At 41.2% G+C, this 21,634-nt stretch overlaps 1 protein-coding gene across 2 annotated transcripts; it reads left to right on the top strand.

Annotated features, from left to right (window-relative positions):
• Nucleotides 1-2,578: 2,578 nt before the first annotated feature.
• Nucleotides 2,579-21,530, top strand: emilin2a (elastin microfibril interfacer 2a). Of its 2 annotated transcripts, XM_032530454.1 has the most exons (10): nt 2,580-2,865; nt 3,469-3,594; nt 5,248-5,438; nt 5,912-7,834; nt 14,942-15,056; nt 15,123-15,295; nt 16,852-16,905; nt 17,445-17,504; nt 17,670-17,810; nt 20,680-21,530. In XM_032530454.1, exons 1-10 carry the CDS (start codon nt 2,684-2,686, stop codon nt 21,012-21,014), a joined length of 3,300 nt encoding a protein of 1,099 aa, XP_032386345.1. In that variant the 5' UTR covers nt 2,580-2,683; the 3' UTR covers nt 21,015-21,530. The 2 variants fall into 2 exon arrangements, with proteins under 2 accessions (XP_032386344.1, XP_032386345.1); XM_032530453.1 differs by having other exon boundaries at nt 2,579-2,865; nt 14,942-15,295.
• Nucleotides 21,531-21,634: the final 104 nt, after the last annotated feature.

The following is a 21,634-nucleotide window of genomic DNA, read 5'->3' as shown; positions in this document are numbered from 1 at the left end:
CGATCTCTGCAGCAATTCTCACTCTCCCTGGGAGACAGGCTTGTTGTAAGTATACAGGGGCATGTGTACTGCAAGGAAGCCACTATGGCTGTAGGTCATACCTGGATTTAATTTGATCCACATGATACGTGTAATATGTACCAGGATATATGTATGAAATGGCTCTTTTCAAAGAAAAAACTGCTTTGTGTTTCCCCCCCCAAGATGCACCCGCACAATTATAAGTTAAAAAGACAAAGGTCATTGCTTCAGTGGGAGCACATTGGATTTAAATGATTTAAAAGTAGTCTGGGTGAGGGGTGGCCTTGCAAAGTGCATGTCTCTATGACAAATGTATTGTATGCTGCAAAGGACCCACCCTAGTTCATTGTAGGCTATTCCAATTTCAATCCGTCGTCCAACTTCCGCAAAGTTAAAAAATAAAATAAGAATGATCCAAAAGAGAGGTGAAATGAGGAAACATCCCCTGGATTTATCGCCAAAATCATAGTTTTTTTTATGTTAAATTGAAAGATATGGCAGGGAATTTTCCTTCAGTCATGACTCGTCTAACTTCCATTCTGCAGGAATGTCAGGGCATATATGAAGTAATTGACTATACCAAGAGCAAGGGCTTTAATCCATCTGCAATAAGAGCAGGGGAAACAGATCATGTGGCTTTTTTGTATGATTTTTATACTGGTGAGATTAAATTATCACCTTGTGACAATAATCTCTAAATATTAGGTGGTATGGTAGCAGTGACAAATAACCAGAGACAGAAATAGAGTATGATGATTTAGTAGAAGCAATAACATGATTCAAATAAAATGTACAGTAATAACAAATGATGGTAAATTCAGAGTGCATAACATATATAATTGACATAGGAGAACATATTGACGAACAGAACATAGCAAGGTGATGGAGCTGGATAAAGTTGGGCGCTTCTACTGCCTCAGTAATGAAATGTCATTTTATAACTAACAACACTTTTGGAAAGGAATTGCCATGACTACAAGAAGGAATTTTTGCTTGCTTTACTGCTGCTAGGCTGCCCTCTTCTGGTGACCAAATAAACCGCTACATACGGTCACTAATCTGACTCCCATGAACACCATTAACAACCTTTTTATCCTGCCTGAATAGCCTGAGGTAGAGGTTGAGGTTTGCCAAACGTATAACAAGGTTTAATAGGTTAGAATTATGTGTAAATTTAAGAAAGTGGGAGGAAATTAACAAAAGGAAATCACTGAAATTGTCAATCTCATTAAAGGATTGTGTGGGTGGAGGTATGGATTATATTAATGATGTGTCAAGTTTACCTGATGCTCATGCTGACAAAACACTTGAAAATCAAATCCCTGCAGACATCATTTACTTGCATAACCATTTCCAGCATCTATCACTTGGCCTGCCTGGTGCACACTGCTTGATGAAATTGTGCAATCTTATTTAAAGAAGTGTTATCTCTGGACTTACAGCAGTTTAAAAAAATAAGCTTGTTCAATTGTGAAAGGTTCTTTCAGAGAAGGGTCCACATGTGTGTTTATACAGAACATATCTTCCTCCCATAATGCTCAACAGCATCCAACTGAATCATTATACCACAACTACTGAATTCTCCCCCGTCTTTATTTAACTATCAATCTCCCTTGGATGAGTGGCCGGGTTGGTTCAGTGGTAGAGCAGGTACACATGTACTGAGAGGTTTATGCCTCGATGCAGAGGTCCAGGGTTAGAATCCAACCTGTGACAATTTCCTGCATGTCTTCCCCCTTTCTCACCTAGCTGTCCCATCAAAAATTAAAGACAGAAAATCCCCAAAAATTAAAAAAAAAAGAAGAAATCTCCCTTGGGTATGTGTCTCCTTCTTTGTTATTCTTTCCTTCCCCATATATATATATGGATTATCTAACTGATTGGGAAAAAGTCATACAGTGTGCTTAACGATAGCACCTTGGGAAACTGCTTAAGGCCATCTCACAAAAAAAAGAAATTCACAGCATCACTGTGTACTTGGAAAATCTCATTCTCACACTTTCATGCATGGCTAAAGCACAGACAATGAATTCCTGTCTCAATTGCTGTGAATAGAATTGAAGCTCTTGTGTAACTAATGTCCTACTTTCTGTCTCCCTCCACATTAAGATGTTGCTCAGCAAATTTGCTCAGAATTTTCTCAGTGCAGAAAAGAACCCCCATATCCCCACTCAGCAACAGAGCAGACATGATGTAAATTACTACTGTTATCCCTGGCCATGAATATCATCAACACTACCACTACACGCAGCTCTTTCAACCCTGGGGGTTACGAGACATTATCCTGTTATGTTCATCAGTGAGGTGTGAATTATTTGGCTGATGGCAAATAAAAGACGCAATCAACTTGTATCCCAAATCCTTTCTGATGGCAGCATCATCTACATTCATTAAAGACTTAAAAAGAAAAATAACTCATTCAAGGAAAACAGTAGGCCTGCCACACAGCAACCACATTTTGAGCTTAAAACTTATTTAAAGGCTGGGCCCAGTTTTTTTTTCTGGTGAATCTTTGGGAGGAGGGTGTTGGCCCCAAACGTCATTCCAAGGGAGTTTCAGTGAATGTGGACTTCCCCCAACTTGGAGTTTAGTTACTGGAGCAATGTGACTGTGTTGGTTGGGAACGTCGCGCATATTAATAACAGAGTGACCCTCTTTTTCTATGCTAGGGATATTTATTTTAAGGCGTTTGTTAAGTATGAATTGCAGGAGTGGAGAGATGGACTGGCGGTGGACAGTTTTCACACTGTTTTTGAACTTTCACTTCACTAACGGGTCTCCCCCCTCTTATGACTTGTTCCAAGGGTCTGCATACACTGGAGTGGTACACAGACACAGAAACAGGTAAGAAATTGGTTTTTACACGTATGTGGCAAAAAAAATTGAACTTCTCGGTTTTTGTTAAAGTCATAATAACCAGTTCAACACGGTCGTTAACTTTTCCTGAATGTAAAATATGTGCGCTTTTGTTGCTTTGTTGCCAATAAAAACGCGACAAGGTCCAAACTTCTCGTTTATCGGAATGACCTCAGAGGTTTAGACTTATGGTCATTTATGGAGCCTGTTAACATTCGCTGTGCTTTTATCAGCCTGTGGCTAAATTTGGCTCGAGTTTGCCAGTGTCGCCAAAAGGTGATACACGATGGAATGTCAATGATTACTCCTATCTCTACAAGTGACCATTACTTCGTTTGCAGCTCTCTCCAGATAAACCAAAATGGGCTAATAAGTAAGAAAAATCTCACTGAATTGACGCGACCGTTAGGAAAAGTTCAAAAGCGTGCTTAAAAAGACCGAATTGTGATCCTAAATCACTAAAAACTCCTTATTTAAAAACTAATTATGTTATTTCATGCACATTTTTAATCTAAAATGTTGTTGATATTTCTTGGGATAGGCTAGCCTACAGCTTTTGAAGCTGTTGTTTATTACTGCCTCTCTCCTCAGGAACTGGTGTGCCCATGTGGTGCGCAGGAACGTTAGCTGTGCCGTGCAGGGGAGTGTAGAGAGCTTCCAGGAGCCCGTGGTGGCCCCCTGCCCAGCCTACCGGACTGATTGCCAGCAAAAAGTGACGTGAGCACCCGAGGGGAAAGGGGAAAGGGGCGAGGGTGCATGCTTCAATGTATGAGATAGACTGGAGTTCTAATACAAAATGTATCTCGAGACCTGGAGGCAGAGACATTCACAGTGGCTGAAGAAACTCCATTGGCAGAAATGTGCACTATTATTCATGTTTTTTTGGAGTATTGACCAAAGCCAAATCCAATAGTCATTTAGCGTAATTAGCTCCTCTGATATGTATGACACATAGGCTACCTTACGTCCTACAGTATCCTAAAAAAAAGAAAATTACATTAATGAAGTGTAAACAATATCTAAAATTGGAGGAAAATCAGCACACACCTGGGGCAGATACCCTTTCTCTTAGAGGATTGGGTTAGAGGTACTCTATTATCTGAGTAAGCTAGGAGACTGCTGACCTTCCAAGATCATGCATTGAATGGTCACAATAAATGAAAACAGTTAGACATTGGCTTTAGTTCTGAATATTTCCTTAAAATTCAGACCACAGTTGCCTTTTACCTTTTTGATTTACTATATGTTACAATACACTTAGAGAGGCTTCACAGCTGTTGATATGCCATTAACAGGTGGTCTGAATATAACTCAATGTCCTGTTGCAGCCTTTATCAACATGCAAAAATAATAGACATTGCTATCAATTCATTTGGAAACCACATCAAAAGGAACCTCATCCAAGTTGTATTCTGCTTTCACTTGGGCTGAATGACCATCCCTGCAGATAAACAGCTGTGAACAGGGAAGATTATCAGAAAATCTGAACCTGATAACTTAGAACTTAGTAACTGAGATAAACAAAACAATCTGTTCCTCTAATGGAGTAATAGATTGTTGCAAATGGAAGTATCCAGTAAGTGAATGAGCAACATTTGTCATCAATTCTGTACTGGAACATGTGTTGCAATTCAATATTTTAGCTCTCTGAATCATTATGAAACAACACATGGTATCTGTGGCTTACAGAAACACATGCACTAAAGCCACTGTATTGTGGAAAGGATCCCTGGCAACAGACAATTCTAAGGTCACAGGAGCACATTTCCACATTTTCGAGTAAAGCAAGAAGAGCTGGCAGTGAGAAGAGACACTTCAAGTTGTTCCATTTTAGTTAATACATGATGTGCTGGCTTTATCTCTTGTGAGGATGAGATTTGTTAAGCACACATAGCTGATTACAGCCATTGTGTTAAGGTTTTCAGTTTCTTTTCTTCTATTTGTCAAGCTAGAACAGTGTTATCAGTGAGGGTGTCAGTTGGGGAAATGTGCAAAGATGATTGTTTCATTTATTAACTTTCCAGATGTTCTGCATGAAATGACCTCTGCCTCCAGGGAAGTGATGTCATCTGTTGTTTCTTTGGAAACTGCTTGTGATGGCTAGAAAGTTGAAATGTTCATCAAATGGGGAACAGAAGACACGCTAAAAATTGTTCCAAAAGGTTTTGGTGACAGTTCCCAATAAAAATATGTATTACAGGAATAGTGTCTTCCTTTTGGAATGGCAGAGTAGATGTAGAATAGACAAACAAAAATACAGGAATAACATTTCACAAATGGTATGGGTTTGATATTGAAAAAAAAGTGTTCCCCATTTTATATTCATGTTGGTTTATGACATAAAAAAAACTACTCTACCCTGTTTTACAGATACCAAAATCGGTTTCGTCCCACGTACAAGACTGCCTTCAAAACAGTCACAGAGTTGGAGTGGAGATGCTGTCCTGGTTACCAAGGTGTGGACTGTAAAGACGTAAAACCACTCCTAGACCGACAAACCGTTCAGGGAACACAGCCTTACCTCCCACCAAATCCTGGATATACAACCAGACACACACAGAGTAAGACTCCATTTCATGTTCTACATTAGTTTTTGTCTTTTTCTTCAATATATGCGAAAAATCAATGTATTTCCAAATGAAGTACCGCTAACTAGAGCTGGGCCACATATTGATATTATATCGATATTGTGACATGAGACTAGATATCGTCTTAGATTTTGGATATCGTAGTATCTTTTCCTGATTTTAAAGGCTGCATTACAGTAAAGTGACGTTATTTCTGAACAGATTGTTGTAACTGTTCTATTATTTGCCTTTACCCACTTAGTCATTTTATCCACATTACTGATGATTATTTATCAAAAATCTTGTTGTGTAAATATTTAGTGAAAGAGACAATAGTCAACACCACAGTATCATTGCGGTAGCAATATCAAGAACAATCGCTAACTTAAGCTAGTTTAGTGTTATTCTGCTTAAAGGAGGAGAGAATCTAAATGGTAATAATCCAATAACTTATTTTCTGATAATAGGGCCAGAGCGGAGAGAGACAGGACACCATGAGATGAGGCATGGTGGGACAGATAAGGTGCGTCTTCTGGAAGGTGAAGTTCAGCGTCTGTCTCAGACAGTCCTTGATCTCCAATCTGCTTTGACAGGGTTAACCTCCAACCTCCGCACAGAGCTGCAGGAAGATACAAAGAAGATACTGATGACACTTCTTAACAACATGCGTCCACCAGACAGTGCTACGGTTGGAGGCACAGAGGAGAACCCGGCAGTGCTGGACGGTCATCAGACTACTAAAGGCGGGATGGCTGGAGACAACACTATAGAAAAAATAGTGACCCGGTTGGACGATATCAACAATGAACTAAAAAGCAAGGGTGAAGCTCTGGAAGACCTTAGAGGAACCATGACAAGTCATGAGGGGCAGATCCGTGTCCTGATGGATGCCTCTCAATCTCAGAGTCCAGTCATAGCAGAGTTTGATGTTATACAGACCTACGTTGATGGAAAAATTGAGAAGCTGAAGAAGGAGCTAGACCAGAATGTGGAGGAACAGATGGCCAAGCTGCAAAGCTCATGCAATGACAAAATCAAGACCTGTGAAGACAACCGTGACCAAGGTTTGGCTAGTCTGACCAGGCTGGTAGATACCAAAGAAGCTGATCTGAGAAAGGAGATTCGAGCACTACATCTGGACATGGCTGCCGCAGATGGACCTATACGAACTCAAAGGCAGACAGATCCATTCAAAGTAGAAGAGGATCGGAGTGACCACAAAGACCTTTGGCGTGAGATTGACCGTATTGCAGAAGCTCACCGCATCCTGAATGTCCGCATTGACAACGAGCTAGCGCACCTGTCTGAACCTCAGGAAGACAATGATTTCAGTCTAATGGTGGAAGAGCTAGAGGCACGCATTAATATCACAGAGCAGAACGCAGAGACTCACTGTTTCTATATTGAGGAGAAGCTGACCCGTACAATTTTGGACGAAGTGGCAGCACTCCGGCAGCTTCTGGAGGAGCGTCCGAGTGGAATGGAGAACCAAATGAGGAATAGCTCCTTCCCTGGAATGACCGTTGACTCCATGAATGCCATCCAGACAGAAGTCAACAACAATAAGTTCCTACTGCAAGGTTTGGATGATAAGATCAGTGCTGTTGGACAGTTGTGCTCTGCAGGATGTTCAAGCTCAGGACTTAGTGTAGGTGCAGTGAATTCTTCACCCACACCTAAAGGTCTAGAAAACATTTTAAAGGACCTGAGTCGAAATAGGAATGACTTGGACGTTCTTCACACAGATGTCAAGGCCAACACGGACAAGCTCAGGCAACTGGAGGACATTGTTGGAAGGGAGTCAGTCGCAAATGAGGGACATGTCAAGACGATGGAGGACTTCCAGAAGGGATTGATAAATCTCCAAGATAATGTGCTTGGTCTGGCTGGTGCTGTTACCGGGTTAAGTGACTCAATAAGAAAATACAACCAGGATATGCACAGAATAAACTCCACATGCTGCCATGCAGAGCACAGTGGCACTGGGAGTCCAGCAGTACTCAGTAGCCAGGCAGATGACACCAGGCGTCAGGTGGAGGAGCTGGGTAACAGACTTGATGCGCTCAGTAAGCAGGTGTCATCTGAACTGAGTCAATGTAGGCAGAATACACAGGGTGTTTCTGAAGGCATCTCTACTGTGAATGGACGTGTGAGCAGACTTGAAAAGGTGTGCGGAAGGCTAGATGGGGTTTCTGATAATATCAGAGAGCTGAAAGATGGACTGGAGAGACATGTAGTTGGTCTGCGGGACTGTGTGTACAAGATGAACGCCACCTGTGGAAACCACGGCGCGGACATCATTGCACTGCAGAATTCCTTGCAGAGGTTCCATGCACAGCTGTCTGCGATGGCCAAACATGTACTGAAAGATGTCACCGCCAAAGAGCCAGGTGAGTTGGTGGTTTGGTGATGGTTTGTTGACTTCATTGGCTATTTGTGGTAATGTCTTCAGAAGGAAATGACAGGAATGATCAAAGGGCCTCTTTGGCTTTTACTGACATAAACCAAGTCATTGTTTGGTCATATTTATCAATATTTATTGAATGAGCAGATCGAAAACAATACTCAGAACATCAGTTAGCCAGTAACATGATGAACTGATTATTATGTGAATGCTGAATGTGTACAGCATTTGTGTTTGGCTCTGACATTGTCACTCCCCAAAAGGAAGCAGCCAAATCAGCACAGCAGGGAGTTGGGGATGATGGCAATCAAACTTCCAACTTAGGGGAATGTAGACTCAGAGCCTACAGGTGGATGCTAAGGTGGAGGTGGGGCTTTTGAAAGTGTAGAAGCAGTGCTGTGGCAGCAAAGGACAGCATGTCACTTGTGTGCAGAGCAATGCTTAAGGACACCACAATGAAAAAGGAGTGTACTGCATTTACATTGTAATTAGAAGAGTTTTCTCAATATGAAGCCACAGCCAACACCAGGCTACTTTAGCTTGGCATAATGTTGGAAACGGCTGAAAACAACTAGCCTTTTACACATATTATATTATATATTATGTCTAAATCTGTATGTTTTTGTTTAATCTGTCCCAAAAAAATGAAGTGTAAAATATCAAGTTGTGGTTTTACGGGGGTTTATGTGCTTGACTTTATGAAATTACTTTTGGAGAGAGACATGTTACATGTAGCTCTTTCCCCCTGTTTCAAGTCTTATTCTAGGCTAACCGGGTGCTGCTGGCTGTATCTTTATTTTGAATTTCCTCTAACTTCCAGGAAGAAAGCAGATAAGCACATTTATTATTTTACCTTATACTTTTCAGTGTAACTCAAAAGATGTGCCGTATGACTGTAATTAGATATAGATTGAGGCACAATTTCACCACTCAAAATTCTATGGATTCTCCCGATAGCACAGTCAGGCACTGAAATTACTAAACATACAAAACTCCTTTGCAACTTCCTCTCCAACTTCCACCATATCAGTTTATCAAGTGTGATTAACATCTGTGTAAACACAAACTTTTCCTGAAGATAATCCTCCATATAATGCATTCTGCTTGCTTGGCTTACATGGTAGCTTGGAGGGAAGAATCAGATCCCATAAATGGCCACAGGGTATTTCCCTGAGAGGGGGGACACGGGTTCACTGGGCTTTCCGTGCTTGCCTTGAATATGTCATTCAATATGTCCCAGCACCAAGAGGCAGAGGCCCACATTGGAAACTTCCTGTGACTTAGATTCATGTTGTCCTAGGAATTCCCCAGTTTTTATACGAGGAATTAAAGTTTGACATGCCGAGGTCAGCCCCTCCTAACTACTCTGATGATTTACTCGCACTGTTTTTTGCCTCATTCTCCCAAATGTCAGAACACCAAACAGGCTGGTCCATCCACTCCCTTTATGAACATGTAAGGTCTTCTTTCTTGCACCATGATAACATAGCTTGTTTGCACATAACACCTAACTGGATCTCAGTTCACGGTCTCTCAGTACACAATTAATTACAAGCGCACACACACACACACACACACACACACACACACACACACACACACACACACACACACACACACACACACACACACACACACACACACACACACACACACACACACACACACAACACACACACACAGGTTCATACACAATACACACCTCTTTCCCTTTATACATGAACACATACCAACCTCCAGAGATTCCTGTGACCTCAGTCTGATGTGTGAAGTCTGGTCCTCATTAAGGGCCCTGACTCACTGCTGGAGCCAGACTTGATGGAGAGGGGAGAAGCATGGCTCCACACCCAGGACCAGATGTTTCAACTACCCTCAGCTGTGATGTCATGATTAGGGCCCCATCACCAGTGCCTCCCTTTCTTAAACCATTGTCCAAAACAATGGTATAATAGGGACCTGAGGAAAAAAGAAGGGCAGATGGATTAATGGTTGTGGAGTAGAGAGACAGAGCGCGAAGGCATTCCGTATTCCATTTCAGTCTTTGCTAAATATGGGCAGATATTTCCAAACTGTGACATTTGATTTCATTACTGTGGCCGTAACATTGCACCTCTGCCCAGCATTAAATCAGATAGAAGTGGGGTGGCCTCTAGCTCACCCAGTAAGAGTGTTTTCCCCATGTTGGCTGAGTCCTGCAGAGGCCCGGGTTTGAAACCGACCTGCGGCCCTTTGCTGTGTGTCATCCCCCATCTCTCTCCCCCTTTCATGTCTATCCACTGTCACTAAAAATAAAGGGAAAAGCTCCCCCCCCCTAAAAAAATCTTAAATCAGACAGAATTGGGCCTATTGCAGCATGACTGTGAAACAAGATTGTCAGAGTTCTTACTTAATTAGCTGTTGAAATCTCCCAATATGAAATTCTAGATTTCATTCATATAAGTTATTATGTGAGGTTATTGGAAATACACTTATTCGCTTTCTTGCTTGGAGTTAAACTAAGAGATTGATACCACTCACATTTCCGTTTGCTAAGTTTGAAGCTACTGCCAGGAAGTGGCAAATGTAACTTAGCATAAAGGCTGGAAACTAGCCTGGCTGGAAACTAGCCTGGCTCTCTCCAAAATAAATCAAATCCTCCTACATGCACCTCTCATGCTCACTAATGAATATGTTATATATTTTTTGGTCAGGCAGCCAGTCTGTCACATAACCCTCAGCAAATTGGTATTTTTACCTTGTGGTTTTTGTACGGATTAAACCATTTTTTTGGGTACCTTTGGGCTAGTCTACATCGTTTCATGTTCCACTTCCAGGATTGCTCAGGTGCTGCAGGAAATTCTGTCGGATGCATGTATTTTCCATTTCTTTCTCCTTTCTTTGTGTTGGAATTTTAAATTCAGTGAATTATTGAGGACTATTGTTGACTGCTCCTCATATCTCTGCCGGGTAACTTGAGACAGCTAATTAGAGGATCTATTCAATATGAGTTTTCTCTTGCATGACTATTTTGCAGCGGCTCTGTGTGGAGCTTAGCGCCGCCCATAACGATTCTGATTGGTTTAAAGAAATGTCATTAAACCAGAGAATGTTTTCCTCCCATCCCTGAATGTTATGGACCAGAGCCAGGCCAGCAGTTCCCTCCCTTTTACAGTCTTTGTGCCAAGCTAAGTTAGCGGGCTGTTGTTATAGCTTTATATTTATTGTACAGACATGAGAGTGGAAAGAAGGTACATTTTCCCATAATGTTGATCTTTTCTTTTAAGGGCCAATATGATATTCTCTCTCTGCGTACTCATAGTCTGTATCCTAAATCCCACAGGAGAGGGAGTTGGAGTGTGTGACTGAGGTAGCATGAGGATTTAACGTTTTCCTTACATTTGGGAAGGAAAGAAATGGCATAAATGAAGATTCTTTTTTATTTTATTTTTTTAAATTCATGAAAAATCCCAGCACGTGGGTGTGGTGGTGGTTGAGAGCCTACTGAAATGTTTCCTCTAGGTTGTGTGTGTGTGTGTGTGTGTGCGCGCGCGTGCGCGCACACGCACGCGCACGCGCAGCACACACACACACACACACACACACACACACACACACAACACAACACACACACACACACACACACACACACACACACACACACACACATACATACATACATATATTTGAGATATTATTTAACATCTATAAAATAAAGGTGTCAACCCTTATTTGTGTGTGTGTGTGTGTGTGGTGTGTGTGTGTGTGTGTGTGTGTGTGTGTGTGTGTGTGTGTGTGTGTGTGTGTGTGTGTGTGTGTTTTTTCTGGCTTTCTTTCCGATAGATATTTGTAGTTAAGCAGCAGTGACTCTGTTGCATCATTTTAAAGTTCAACGCAGATGTAACTTTTGAAGTTAGGTGCGATTAGGCTTTAATGTCTAAAAGGGTGCAGACTGTTTAATAGAAGTTATCAGGAAATGCATGGGATGTTCTGTTTTCAACGAGCTTGAGCATGGTGTTTCCTAATCAGATGGCGATTAATCAACCGTCTTGTGCTGGATTTTTACATTTGATTCTCAAGATGGTTTTTTTTATACTCCTCCTTTTTTGGATTTGATTCCAGTCTGCTCAAATCACTTCCCTGTTGTTTCTTCCTCTTATCTCTGAATTGCTCTCCCTCGTTGCTCTCTCCATCTGTCCAGGTTTTTTTCTTCCAATTTGTCCTTCCAAGAATGCCAGAGGACTTATTTTCCTCCTCTCCCTCCACCTTGTCCTGTAAGTGTCTATCGACAGGCGAGGCAAGAAAGAAGTTGTATTAAAGCAGGGATAAAATAAAGGCTTTGATTTAATGGATCAATGCAACTGATCATTCTGACTTTATATAGCAGTAAGATTAACTGTACCGTGATGAGGGACTAAAGGAAAAACAAGATATCAAAGGCTTTTTGAAGTTTCTGCTGGGAAAGAACCGAAAACTAAACTTGACACCACCACAAACACACTGTATGTATCTAGTCACCACCAGAAATCTCTTTTTTTTGTGGGGGGGCTCTGAAGCCGAGACTAGGTGAGCTGTTTTCATCTCTGACCCCTGAGCCCATCTGGAAGTCTTCAGAGGAGAATGGACACAATGGGAGTCCCTAAGGCCTACCATGCAGTGCACAATTTGAACCTTCCATCATTAATATCACTGGAGGAAAGGGGGTGGAGGATGAAATTGTGTACATGTACATAGCAAGAAAAGGAAAAAAAAAAAAGGATGGTCGGAGTATGAGGGTTGCATTATTGTATGTGTAACAACCACACCCTCCTCGGTGCCCCCTGACACAATTTTCCATCGCATGATCAGCTTGTCTGCTGCAATATTCCTCAACACACTCACACACTGTCACCCGGATCTGTGGAAGTGACTACAGCATCCCTCCCCCTGCAGTTTCTCAATCTGCTTGTGAACAATAAACATCTGGTTTTGGTAAAGCTCTTGGTTGCACCAGCACTGGTGTGTGAATGTGTGTGCGCCTGTCGGTGTGTTTTTTTTTTTTTTTTGATTTTGTGGTTGCCCCCTTAGTGAGACACAGGCCGAAAGCTCATGGGAAATATGCAATCAGGCAACCGAAGTCCTGAAGGAGGCACAAAGAGGAAATGAGGGAGATTTCTGATTATCTCAGTACAACATGATTGCTGGTTTTAATTTGTTTTTGATTATATATGTGGTTTCTGAGTCGCTTGTGGTATCACTTGCAAAAGAAGGAAGGGTTTTGTTGTTGGTTGTTGTTGTTTTATTTGATAAGAACATAGTGGCTTTCATAATCCAGAGTAACAGGCAGACTCTAATGTAATACCGTTGCTGTCAGGTACTTGAATGGATTACTTTGCCCCAGTACAAGACTAAATATACAGTCGACTTTTGATGTTGTTGACTGCGGATGAACTTACAGCCGTAATAATTATTTTGGTTGCAAGATGCTAAAAAGAAATTAAATGGTACCTTGTGAGTTTGAGCATCAACGATCATTCAAACATACTCTCCATTTGCCATTTTTTTCCCCAGAGCTTTCAGCTGCATTTTGCAGTCATCATAAGCAGATGGAGTTCTGCTCTGACTCTATCTGTTGATGACAGTTCGATATGGTTGAAAGCTCCAGAAAAAGCCTGTAAGTGGATCTTAAAGGTATACTGTGCAGAATTCAACTAAAAAACAATGTATCGACTCATACAAAAGTAACCCCTCTCAATCATCACTTATAACCCACTTGAAGTGTGTGACGGTGTCTGCATCTGCAGAGACCCTGCCCTTTTCTTCTTCTTTTGCTGCCTTCGGGATGTTTCTGGGCGTCAGCCTTTCCCGGGGGGAGGAGGGGCCAACTTTGAATGTTGTGATTACAAACAAAGTAAGAATTCCTGCATAGTTTGCCTAACTTTTTGATATTAATGAACGTTCATTACATTCAAGCCTTTGCCAAATGAGTTGCTACAAAGCTAATTAAGCCTATCAGCTCCACACAACTCTCTCTGTATTTCTCAGGCGATGTTTAGAAGATTGTGTCGTCCGGTGACTTTACCGTGCAGTTCGAGTAAAGATAATTACCTCTTCTGAAGAGTCTATCGGGGCGCGGCCATGGAAGGCTGTATCATGTGGACGCGCCGACAGTTTTGTTGTCATTACTTAGAATTCCTCATGGGAGCGGCAGAAACTACGTACCATAGCTTTAAGATTTATTTGTCAAAGTCACCTGTAGATTTCTCGTGTAATAAAACACTTTTAGATTTAACATTCATGTCAGTTCACTTCTCAAAATTTTGTATTGTTGTAGAAGTTTGTTCTCCCTGTAAAATCTTTGTTGTTTTAATTGCTTTCCCAAAGATCAGTACCTTTTCCGTAAAATCTAAGTGTATATAATTATTGGTCATTTCCTTCAAGTAAGTGTTCTTGGCTGAATGACATAACTGTAATCCTGTTACATACTCCAACCTCACCCACTAAGTTTAAACCGCACCACAGACACGTGAAGCGTTAAACAGAGCCATTTAATGTAGAACCCCCTTCACTGAATCTTAAATGCGGCTTGACACAATCTGTCTGACACCTGTGGCTGTGTGGCTGTGAGACGTGGTTGACACATAGCAGGCACTGTAATTATTCTTATTTGTCTTCAGGACACTCTCACAGAGTCTCCAGCTCACCTCAGAGGTCCAGGTGATGTCTGTGCCCTCAGGGGGACTGGCAGTTTGCCAACTAGTTTCTGTTCAGATGGTTCTTGTTGCCTAAAACTCACACTGACCACCCGCTTTGCTTTTATGAGGGGTAATAATGGTACCTGATGAAAGAATAGCACAAAGGAGCACTGAAAGCCAGGTCTAATTTTTGCCTGTTATCAGATTTTAAGTTGTTAAGGGAGAATTCACAGGAGAAGGGAGTGGTGGGGTCTGAATGGGAGTGGAAGTGGGATTTAAAAACAAAAACGTAAATCGAAGGCTTGTGCCTTTGCAATTACAGCCTCTTCCATAACTTTCAGTTGTTGTGATCAGATTCTATGTAATGCCTATTATATGGTTAGAAAGTGAACCATAATTTGATATATTTACGATATTCCCATTGTTTGTCTTTTCTTTCTAAGGAATGGCATTGAGACCAGAGAGGCCTGCTATTTTGCCAGATTTGACCCAGCCCAGTACCAGAATCCAACAAATCCACATCCCTCTCATCATCCCACCGCCGCCATCCAACCCAAGGCAACCGTACAATCCCAGCCAACCACTGAGGCCCAACGTGCACTCGACAAAGATCAGCCCACCAAGCCAGCCGTCCAGACCCCACCAACCAGGCCACCCCACTGTTCCCTTGGTTCCCAAAAGGCCGGTGGTGGAAACGGGTGAGGCAGGACCTCCAGGGTACAGCCGCCGGGTGACTGTGCGGAGAGGGTCTGAAGACTCTTCCAACATGCCTGTCAAAGGCTTTGCCGGAGCACCAGGTGAGTAGCGCTAATGGTGATGATCTTCTTCCCACTGCGGCTCTAATTTGGTTTTTCACAAGGGATTGTGATCTGTGTGAACACTAAAAAAAAAACTCATTAAGTCTCATTCTAGTTTCACCCTAGATCACATGGATTTATGGCTCAAAACCTGATTTGGTAATGCTATGGGTATCTAAAATAATGGTATGTACAAGGGGAGAAGTACAGGGAATAAGGGGGTAACAAAAGAACCCAATACATATTAATAATAATTACCAAAAGGCTTAGCCTGTATGCCTTTTTACAATGTCATTAAAAGGACTTTCTGGCACTTTCACTAAGTTAAATACGACCCTCGTGCACACACCAGAAACAAAGAAAACTCACCACCAGTAATTTTTATACTGTATGTTTTTTTGTAAATTAAAGTGTGTATTTTGCTTGTGTGTAATCTGATACAATGATGGAAAACTATTCCTGGTTGTTCTCAAACACTTTGATTGTCAGATCAATGTTACCCTAGGTCTCAAAACGGCATTAGTGCCCCCCAGCATTTTAAAAAACATAAACACAAGCTACAGAGGTAGACCCTTCCCCCCCCATTTTCAACCTAATGTTTTGTTCCCCAAACTGTAATTAAAAGTGTTAATCCAGATTCTGATGCACAGAGTCTATCTATAAATGAACGGTGACACTGGAATCTGTCATCCCTGCCATGACAAGAAGGACATTTTATGACACTGTGTCATAATTCTGACATCATGCAGAGCTAGACTGAGCCAGCATTACCACATGTGTGACATAATATACTGTATTCATGCAGCAGTGCTGTCAATTCAGTCACATCATCTATACTCATCTTAACTGCACCAGCAATGACAGAATTTGGAACTAAGCCTGAGGTCTGTCTCCTTTTTAGCCATTTTTACACATGGAACCCATAACAAAGGTTTCATTATCCATGTAGACTGTTTTTTGGGGCATTACCTGGAGTGCATATGCAATAGAATAATAAGGGGAAATATTAAACAACAAAACAAAGGCTTTGTTTTAGCCCCCGCATGGCAAGTTTTGGCAGTCAAGGAATAGAGAAACGTTTTGAAATACGTCCTTTGAATCCATGTTAGTCAAGAATCCTAACCTGAGAATCCAAAATGCATGCAAACTTTCAGGCTTTGGAATAAAGTCTTTAAAGTTTTTAATTAATCTTCACCATTGAAGGGTATGTTTTCACATCATCTTTTCTTTACAGGGCTGTGCATCCCACTGATTGTTTTATTTCTGTTCTGTGGTTGTTGGTCTTATTTAGAACTCAAACAGCATACATGTCTGCGGTTTAAATCCATTTCAAGACCCTGAGGAAACCATTAACCCCTCAATCTGCTTATAAATCACTCTGTCAGGAAAAGGCTAAATCAGCAACTCCGCAACAAATAGGCACTTGTAAAACCAAAAAGATAAAACTATCCCATGATGCCATAATGTTCAGATGGAAAAACAACTGCCTCTGTCAAGAGTATTTTCTCTTCAGATGATGATAAAACATGATGTGTTGTCATCTGTTTCTTTTGCAGGTTATCCTCCTCCGCAGCCTGTGTCTTTCAAGCCTCAATCAACCAGCCACCAAGGTATTGTAGCCGTTCAATATCAAGTTACGATACACACATCTGCAGGCTTTGCCATTCAACTACATTGTGTGAATTTGTTTTTTGGGAATAGGTAATAATTTGTAGCCTGAGAGTGTGAGGGAGAGGGAACTGGATGTGTTAAGTTTAAAGAGGTGTGGGTGGACTGTGAAAGGATTTTAGCTCGTCTCCAGGCACTTACCAGAAAGTTTTACCCTGTGCTGCATGGAGAAGAAAATGACTTAAGTAGAGAATGGCTTTTTTAGCTGTTTACCAACCCAGAAAACATATGCGTGCGTGCGTGTGCGCGCACGCGCGCGCACACACACACACACACACACACACACACCACACACACACACACACACACACACACACACACACCACACCACACACACACACACACACACACACACATACATACACATACATATATTTGAGATATTATTTAACATCTAAAAATAAGGTGTCAACCCTTTACAGCTTTGACTGTAGAAATTAAGTGATACACAATTAACACTTTCTTAATTTGTACCTTGTAGTTCCCATAGCAGCAAAGGTACCCTGGAACCCGATGCATCACGCTCCAGTTGAATCTCCAGGTAACTGCAATGACAAAGAAAAAAAATGTAAACAAACTGTGAGCTCAAATGCGAAGATTTGCGAAGAAGCTAAAAATAATCTCACTGTATATAAAGTGTGAAACGTGACGTATCTTTGAAATGAGTCACTGATAGACTTACAGTACGGCACGTTTTGCGTTCCAGTTTCAGCCGACAACAGCGCCTTTGCAGATCCCTTCTCCTTCTCTGCTGGCCTCACACAGCAGCCGCTCTCTGGAGACTTTGGCTTCATCCGCTTCAACAGAGTTCTAGTCAATGACGGAGGACACTACAATCCCCACACAGGTACACAACAACAACAATTTAATATTTGTTTCAGTGTCACTATGATACTAGACATGGACGTGTTGGCTACATTTCATGTCAGTCATACCGAACAAACATTTACAGTGCTGCTCATGAGTATAGGAACCCCTGCTTAAGTTGACTAAAATAAGGAATTAAAAAAAATCATCTTTTGGAAATTGATCTCAATGCCTTAATTAAAAAATGAGGAAAAAATCCAACCTTTAAGGACACCAATTTTCTTTGTTAAGGAATAATGTATCGTAAATAAATAAATGTTCTACCTTAAAATACAGGGGGCATGAGTATAGACACCCCTATGTTAAATTCCCATACTCATGAGCAGCACTGTAAGTTACACATAACACCAGTGTTAATGCTTTGTGTCTCCCACGTGTGTGGTTTCTTTGGTCATCAGGGACCTGTTTCTCAGATGGGTCTCAACTAATTGTTAGACAACTGTTCTTTTCCAGACTGAGTTGAATTTCTCTCTTTTCCTCTACAGCCAGTGTTGGAAAAGTTACTTATAAAAGTAATAGTTACAGTTACTAGTTACTTCTTCCAAAAAGTAACTAAATTAGGTACACAGTTACAAATTATAAAAGTAACTGGTTACTTCAGAAAGTAACTTAATGCGTTACTTTTTAGTACATTTTTAAATGCTCAAATGTGACCCCACCTCCACCCTCTTTGATGGAACTTGAAATACATGTGCATGTTCAAATATTCATGGTAAATCTGAATATTATAATAAAATGGACACTTAATACAGTACATTAATAGAACCAATGTACACACATCTAAACCATTATAATGTTGCTGTGGGACAAAGGGAGAATAGCCTTCAATCAAATGCCATGTAGGTAGATATTATGTCTAGTGGATCTGTCTAGATGTTTTGGAACTTTTGATATTTATTACCCCTCAACAGGCCACAACTGGGCCAAGTTAAATAATGCTTGTTAAGCATTATAGCAATAATAAGTAACAAATATATACACTCTTTGTAGTGTAAATAATGTAAGTGGCCTGATGTTTATACTTGTGCACTGTGTGATAGAGCGAGGGAGAAGTGAGAGAGTGACAGCGATTATCTTCGGAGCGAGTAGCCTCTCTAGAGTCATAGTGCCTGTGTTTTCTGACCACGGTGGAAAATCTTTAGCAGGAAAAGTCCCCCCCGCCCCTCCTTGATTTCATAACGCCATACTTGACTCCCGTTGAGTTGACTCACTTGTGTTTGTTGTGTCCGACTATGCGTGTTTTTGGACACCAAGTACCTCTGATTGGCTTACCATGGAATCCACCTCAGCCAATTGTCAGCTTTTATGCGCTTGTCTCGTGCACGGTCCACTAACCAAGGAAGAAAAGTCTTTGCCTATCAGCTCAGAGATCTTGTTGGTCTGATGGAGAAAGAAAAAAAAACAGCTTCAATTATAGTAACGCGCCACATATTTTGGCAGTAACGGTAACGGTGTTATTAAGATGGGAAGCCGTTAGTAACGTCGTTACTTATAACGCCGTTATTCCCATCACGGAGTACCGCACACTAAATATGGATCAGTTCTTTCGAGTAATGGTTTTATTTACTACAGAGAATACTTTACTGCAAGGCAGCTTTATTTGTATAGCACATTTTAGCAACAGGGCAATTCAAAGTGCTTTACATAAAAACAGTTGAACAGTTAAAAAATGAAAACAGATAAAACACAAGAATAAGCAGTTAAACAATAAAACTGATAGAACATCAAGGCAACAAGAGGTTTTCAGATGTTGTAGAATGTCCTCCAGGTTTTTATGGTTGATGAAATTCTGTCATATTGGAATTAGTTTTGCCTGAACACTGTGACCACACACATTGTGTACTTGATATGGAGGCACTGACTGTTTGTCTTATCTTCTGAATTTAGTTTTTGAAGAAGAAGGCAAAGTCATTGCAGGCCTTGGTAGATAAAAGTTTAGATGATACTGGTACTGGAGGGTTTGATAACCTATCGACAGCAGCAAACAAAGCACATTGTTATTGTTTCTAGCGACAATGTCAGAGAAGAAGGACCGCCTTGCATTCCTCAGTTCCAAATTATAAATGTGAAGTCTCTCTTTATAGGTGTGACCAGAAGATTTGTTTTTTGCCACCTCTTTTTTTCTGTTCTCACCAGTAGGACATTTCTCCATGGGGATATTGTCTTACCGTATCATGAAAATTGAATAATATGAGGCATCAGCAGTCTTAGTTAATAAAAACAAGTGCATATCTTTCAAAGTTGATGTCCCTGGACAGTGTTTCTCTTTTGAGAAGCAGTGGAAGGACAGTAACAAACAATAACTTTGGAAGACATCTGCTTGACTAATCATAAGAGCTTCAGATAAACTTTTGAATACATTTTTCTACAGAATGAAGATTGTGGATTTTGTCTGCCAGTGGCATGTGGTCTCTTAATGGACAGTATGAAGAGGAATGATTACACACAGCAAAGGCGGTTTTAATGTCCAAATGGGAACTTGACTATTGTTTCTAGAAAGATAAAAAAAAAAAAAAAAGTGGGAAACCAATCTTCAACCTAATACAGTTAGAAGAACAGCACCCTCAGTCGGTGCATCAAACATTAGTAAACATTACATTTATGGATCACTTTAGTGAATATCTCTCGATTCATTGATCACATTCCAACACATTTTACACACGCCGAAGGGTGCCTTTTTCGTCGCATCAGACGCCGACAGCCACTGTCCAAACCTCCGTATTTTAAAAGTTTGGAGTGAGAACGAGTTGCACATTCATATACATTAAACTCTATTCATTGCTAACAATAGTATACATCTGACTCTATTCATTGATCTTACCTACACTACCTTTTTCCCATCTCCACAGGGATCTTCACTGTACCTCTGGATGGACGATACCTGATTTCAGGACTGCTGACTGCAAAGCATGGTGACCATGTGGAGGCCGTCCTGTCCGTGTCTAACCGCAGCATCCAGAGGCTCCAGAGCTCAGTGGGGCCTGTGGCTGGCCAACACGGGGGCTCAGCTGCTGGTAACTGCGGCTGCGGAGGTTCGGTGTCCTTCAGTCTGATCGTGCCCCTGAGGAAAGGAGACCACGTGGGCCTGGTGAGGACCGCAGGCCAGCTGGCCACCACCGGGGCCAGGGAGATCCTCTCCACCTACAGCGCCATCTTCCTGTACGCACCACAGGCCAAAAGATAGCTGAAGCTCAGCTGGCCAGTAACAGCAAGAACTAGTTCATTCCCAGATAGTTGGACTGGAGGAAAAGGTTGAAGAAACCAGCTTCCACTGATTTGCTGTGATGCAGCTTCTTTACAAAGCAGTGGGACTGTGTGAAGCTCCTCACTTATAAATTCAGTTAAGAAGTCCTGACATTGCAAGTGGTAAGCTATTTGCCAAATAAAACAATAAGCAGGATTTCTTTCTAATATATTTGATTATCGAGTTGTCTTCTTGTACCTATTGTGGATGTCTTGTGTAAATAAGTGTTTATAAATTAACATTTAAAAAAATCAAGTAATTATTATTGTAACAAAGCCATCTCAGAAACTCAATAGACAATATGGTCAACATATCAGCAGAATACAATACTGTTGGTAATGTAATGAACCATGATAAATCAAAGTATAAGCTCACTTCATTTTCCTCTGTAATGTGTACTGTAAGAGGAGATAATGATTAATAAACACATGTGAAGAGACTGATGTGGAAAAAGCATGAGGTTTAGCAATACAACAAGCTGTTTGGGTTCAGAAACAGCACTGGAAAAGGTCAGTAGGAAAAACCTCGTCTGGGTCATTACATAAATTAAGTGTGGAGGA

This window comes from Etheostoma spectabile, chromosome 12, assembly GCF_008692095.1.
Source record: "Etheostoma spectabile isolate EspeVRDwgs_2016 chromosome 12, UIUC_Espe_1.0, whole genome shotgun sequence".
In the NCBI taxonomy this organism is placed as follows: Eukaryota; Metazoa; Chordata; class Actinopteri; order Perciformes; family Percidae; genus Etheostoma; species Etheostoma spectabile.
This window is presented reverse-complemented; position numbering and strand designations above follow the sequence as displayed.